The following is a 5,036-nucleotide window of genomic DNA, read 5'->3' as shown; positions in this document are numbered from 1 at the left end:
CCCCCAACTTACATGGCCGGGCCCTTCCTGCGGTCCACATTGTTAACCATGCTTGTACAAGGAGCTTTGCACAGCTGGTACCCTGGATTGTCACATGAAAGTGGTCGCATCCTCAACACGTCCCGCCGCCAGGGGAGGAGATCACCGTCAGCTACCTGGGCCGGGAGGAGTTCGCGCCGGCGCCCGCGCGGCAGGCGGTGCTGCGGGAGCGCTGGGGGTTTGAGTGCAGCTGCGAGCGCTGCACCGTGGAGGCGGCGGCGCCGGAGCCGCTGGTGCGGACGATCTCGGCCTGCTATGCACGCGTCATGCAGGTGTGTCTCCCACCATTCGTGGGCTATTGGTCAGCAGACCACAGGTTGCCGTTCATGTGTACAGTACAGTTTTGCGCATGTTTACTCACGATGTGTGAGAGTGAGTGTGTGTGTGTGCACACGTGCTGGTTATGCCGATGATGGACAGCAGCGTAGTACACGCCTGCGTATGTCTGCGTGTGCATGCGCGCGCGCGCGCACACACACACACACACACACACACACACACACACACACACACACACCCCACAGGATCTGCGCCCCGCGTTTCTCGAGGCGGCAGAGTCCGGCGACCACGCGCGCCTCGCGGCCACCGCGGACCACCTCCGAGGCGTCGAGGCCACCGCGCGGGCCGCTCTGAAGGAGCACGCCGGCGCGGGCGTGCACCCCGCGACCACCACGTTCATGCATGCGGCCCTGTATGACCTCTACGAGCTGCTCTGCGCCGCCACGCAGCTGGCAGACGGCCCGGGGGCCGGGGAGGGCGCGTCGGAGCGGGGGCTCGCTGAGCTGGCGGCGCTGTCGAAGTGCCTGTCCCTGGTGGACGCGGTGTCCAGGGGCGCGGAGCTGCACGTGTTCCTGGCGTGCGCGCTGCTGGAGCGCGCGTCGGCGCTGCGGGGCGCGGACTCCCCGCAGGTGGGCGGCGCCTGGCGTGCCTGGCGCCGCGAGCGCCTGCTTTGCGCGCTCCCCCCTCCCCAGATGGCTTTGATTAGTCCAGCCGTGTCGGTTTCTGCCACGTTTGCAATGCCGCGTGAAGCCGCTGCAGACCATGGCCGCCCAGCGTACTGGACCGACTGCGCCCGCTGATTTGCAGGCTGCTGCGGCGCTGCAGCTGGTGGGGCAGGCGTCGGAGGCGCGGTACGGCAAGCAGCTGCCTGCGGAGCTCTGGGACAAGCTGCAGCAGGCCAACGCGCAGCTGGCGAGGGAGTTCTTGTAACGCAGCAAGTGCACAAATTGCTGTTGACCGATGGTTGGTCCGTGCATGCTCCTGCAAGTCTTTGCATGTGTCCTGTGTTTCTGTGCTGCAATCGCGGACTTGCTGGTGCAGAACAGCATATCAACACCCGGATACCCCCCAGAGGTGGGTCGTGAGGGTTCGTTCACTGTTACTGCATTCAAGCCGCACACGAAGCGCGCACGCGCGACGCCGGCGCAATGAGAAAAGTTGAGCGCCTCGCGCGCTCCCACGCGGCACGAGAGAGGCACTTGGGGTGGCCCCCTGGGCCCCGCGCGTTGCAGAGGGCTAGACCGCCGAAGCCGCTCACACCAGCGGCAGCGCCGCCGTCCCAAGCCGCTCCGCGAGCGCGACCTGCGTGCGCACGAGGTTGGCGAAGTAGCTGACGAGAAGCTGGTCCTGGATGCCCTCGTTGAAGAGGCGCTCCAGGTCTGACGGCTCCAGGCGGGGGATGGCGGCCAGGGTGTCAGCAAGGTGGCGGCCGATCGCGGGGTCGGCCTTGGTGCGACCGGCCTGGGGTGGGAGGGGGAGGGGAGATCCGAGTGAGTGGCGCCCATGAGAATGTAGGAGACCGTTCCATGGAGGGCGAGGCGCTACCGCGGTCGCGTCAAGGCCGAGGCATGGAGCTCGCCGTGCAGGCTGTGGTTCCCCTTGAGAACACAGTGCAGCAACAGCAGGCGTCGCAACGCCGCCACCCCACGGCTCGACAGCTGAAATCTCTATTCACGAGCCCTGGGGGTGCAGTGGCGCTGCAGGGCCAGATAAACCCCCTGGTCCCAACAACATCCACAACCCAACCTCACCTGTGGAGGCTCCCCGCCCTAGGGATGCAAGTCACTAGTGCAACCCCCGTACCCCTGGACACCACATCACCCCTCGGCCAAAACAAAACAACCAGCAGCCGCGCCAGATGCTAGGCGTGGCCACTACCACAGCCTCGACGCAGCCCTCAACAACCCGAAGCCCCAAAGGCAAGCAAGCCCCGAGCGGCGCAGCACCCATGGATACGAAGCCCCCGGCCGAGCAACACATGCGCCCACGGCGCCCCTCCACCCCTGCGCCGCTCAAGGCGGCCCCCGGCAGCCCTGCATGCGCGTGCGCTCTGTCCCAAGGGCAAGGATTTGTGGCCCTGCGCTCACCACGACGCCCTCCACGTAGCCCCTCGCGGTGGCCAGCAGCTGCTGCAGGCGCGCGATGCTGGCGGGCAGGCCCTCCGCGTCCGCCAGGGGCTTGCCGCGCTCGTGGTCGCCAGACACCAGCAGGTTGACTTTGGGAGGGGGGGGGGTGTTATGAGAGTGCGGGGGTCAGCAAAAGGTACACTTTGGTGTACCGCCTGTGCAAAGTGCTGTGCTGATGCGCCCCGAGCGCATCAATTGCAGCAGGCGCTGGATGCCGCCCCGATCGGCTCGCCAGCGACCGAGCCCCACAGCTTCTCATGCGCTGAGCTGCCGAGCGCCGGCCGCCGTTTTCCTCAACCCGCATTTCAGCAAGCTCGGCCCCCCGGCGCTCCCGCCCGGCCGCTCACGCCCGACGCGCTCCGCCTCCCCCATGAGCACTTCGCAGGGCAGCTCCACAAACTCGGTGGCGAGCGCCTTGTCGCCCAGCGACAGCGCGCGGCTGGCGTAGGCGCGGACGTCGACGTGCTCCCCCGCCAGGCTGGTGTCCAGGACCAGGTGGATCTGGAGATTGTTCAGTACGAGATTTGAAGTGTTGGTCTGGTGATGTGATTTGTGAGCCTTAGGCCGTTGTGTCCGAGCCGGATCAGGGAATACAGGACAGACAGGTCGACTGCAAGGGTGCACAGGGTACCAAGGCGGAAGTTCGAAAAGCACGATGCTCTAATTTCGCTGTGCGGATGTGGCAGCTGGCCTGCTGCTGATCTGCTGCCCCCGCTGCAGCAGCGCGACGGGCTTGGATTTGCGCTGTGCTAGGGTGCCGGCTTGCTGAGCCTGACCGACATGCATGACCTGCCGTCGAAGCGCCGTCTGTCCTGACGCCCTCTGTGCCGATGCCCTCGCAGGCACGCGCGTCAACACTAACTTCGAGCCGCCCTGCCCCACCGCCACTTGGGCAACCGCTGCAAAATCTGCAACTGCTTCGCCTCGGTCCGCTTGCGCCGTGCCGCCCGCCCCGCATCGGCGTCCTCACCGGCCCGCAGCTGCTGGTGGGCTCCTTTGCATAGAACTCCTGGATCAGGGCGTCGCTGCAGATGTTGCTGCTGGTGGTGGAAAACCTGCGGGGCGGGGTGCGCACACGCGAGCTGCTGCGTCGTGGCGGCGCATGGGCGGCCGGCAGCGCGGCCGAGTGCTGCCGCTGAGTACGCGTCACCGCCAACGGCCTTGCGCACGCGCACGTGTGCTTGTGAGAGACAAACGGCTCTCTGCACCAGTGCCCCTGCCCAGAGAGACGTAAGGCATTGCTGTGCGTCCGATACGCATATGTCTAGGCACACCGCCTCTAGCACGCGGGACCGCCTCAGCCTGCCAGAGCTGGTTTCCGCCGTCGTGCCACAGATGCGGCCTGCGCCGTTCTGCCCATCTGCCGCTGCTCACCAGCCCACGATGACCTGCTGCGGCGCGACCTTCTGGTGAAGCTCCAGCATGGTCTTGTGGTGCACAATGTCCACTGCCACCTGTGGGGTGCAGCACAAAGTGCAAAAAGTTGCAAGCGGCGCAAGCGGCACATGCAGGTGCCGGGACGACGGCGACGGCGGCGCACCAACAGCACAAGTGCATCCTTCGACAAGAACCGCAAGCGACTGCTTGCCTGATCGGCGCTTTCGTTGTGTGGCACCACGTAGCACCGCTGCACCGAGACGACGCCATCCACTACAGAACCCAGCAGCGTGCCAATGACGCGCTCTTGCTTGTCATTCCGCCTGATGTACGCGTCGCAGATCGCCAGCAGCACTACCGGATGCACTTGCACGCGGACGTTCAGCCCAAGGAGGGGAAGGAGTGTATCCTGCATCGCGACTCAGCTGCTGCGATCTGATCGAAAGGCGGCTGCTGCTCCTTTCTTGCTAGTAGAAATTATAATGTTTTAGCACTGCTACTGCCGAGTGCCGCTGCTGCTTGTGCTGCTATTTTGCTGAGTTGCGGTCCGAGGGAGCGCGCTGTTGGGCGGCTGCGTGGGCAACTTTATACTGCTCGACCTTCAAATCACGAACAACGGAGTCGTGCAGTGGACACGGCACCTGTAGCAGCAGCTTCTGGTTTTGCGAGGCAGATCGAGGAGCGCTGTGTGTGCTGCGCTGGTGCTGCTCGTCTGCCGCACGGCTATTTGTTTGCTAAACAGGAGAAGGGGCCTAGACAAGCTGATGATGCAAGTAAAGTTTGACATTAGGCCTTTGAGGGTACAGATACCCACTGGGGTAGGCCCAGAGTGGGATTTGCGGGAGTACAGCAGGCCTCGCACCATTGACCAAGTGGGGGAGCTATCGTGATGCTGTTGCCATTGTTACCGAACCCCGCCGCCGCATGCCAAATTTCAATCGGTCATCACAACGTTAATCACACACAAGCCGGGCCACAGATAACGCTGAGCCCATACAGGGCGACGAGCCAACAACCTCGTGTGCTTCACGCCTCGCCGTAACCGCCAGCCCCACCCCCGGCGCCCACAGACAGAGCGAAGCCGCTGTCGAGGCCGAGGGCGGCCAGGCGCGCCGAGGACCGCGTGATGGCGTCCACCAGCCGCTCCAGCACCTTGCGGTCTGAGACCTCCCCGTACTTGATCATCAGCATCTGCAGTTTTGTAGGGGTGTGGGG

At 64.9% G+C, this 5,036-nt stretch overlaps 2 protein-coding genes across 2 annotated transcripts; one reads left to right on the top strand and one right to left on the bottom strand.

The window, feature by feature from the left end:
• Positions 1-305: 305 nt before the first annotated feature.
• On the top strand, positions 306-1,248 carry MNEG_13898 (hypothetical protein; the record flags this gene model as incomplete). Its single annotated transcript, XM_014037631.1, has 3 exons — positions 306-311; positions 564-947; positions 1,126-1,248. 3 exons carry the CDS (start codon positions 306-308, stop codon positions 1,246-1,248), a joined length of 513 nt encoding a protein of 170 aa, XP_013893085.1.
• A 324-nt stretch (positions 1,249-1,572) lies between these two features.
• Positions 1,573-5,012, bottom strand: MNEG_13897 (Eukaryotic translation initiation factor 3 subunit F; the record flags this gene model as incomplete). The annotated part of the gene is made up of 8 exons (XM_014037630.1): positions 1,573-1,779; positions 2,070-2,087; positions 2,406-2,533; positions 2,792-2,945; positions 3,415-3,499; positions 3,819-3,898; positions 4,078-4,175; positions 4,877-5,012. The coding sequence occupies 8 exons, from the start codon at positions 5,010-5,012 to the stop codon at positions 1,573-1,575; spliced, it is 906 nt and encodes a 301-aa protein (XP_013893084.1).
• Positions 5,013-5,036: the final 24 nt, after the last annotated feature.

This window comes from Monoraphidium neglectum, assembly GCF_000611645.1.
Source record: "Monoraphidium neglectum strain SAG 48.87 unplaced genomic scaffold scaffold04119, whole genome shotgun sequence".
Lineage (NCBI taxonomy): Eukaryota > Viridiplantae > Chlorophyta > Chlorophyceae > Sphaeropleales > Selenastraceae > Monoraphidium > Monoraphidium neglectum.
This window is presented reverse-complemented; position numbering and strand designations above follow the sequence as displayed.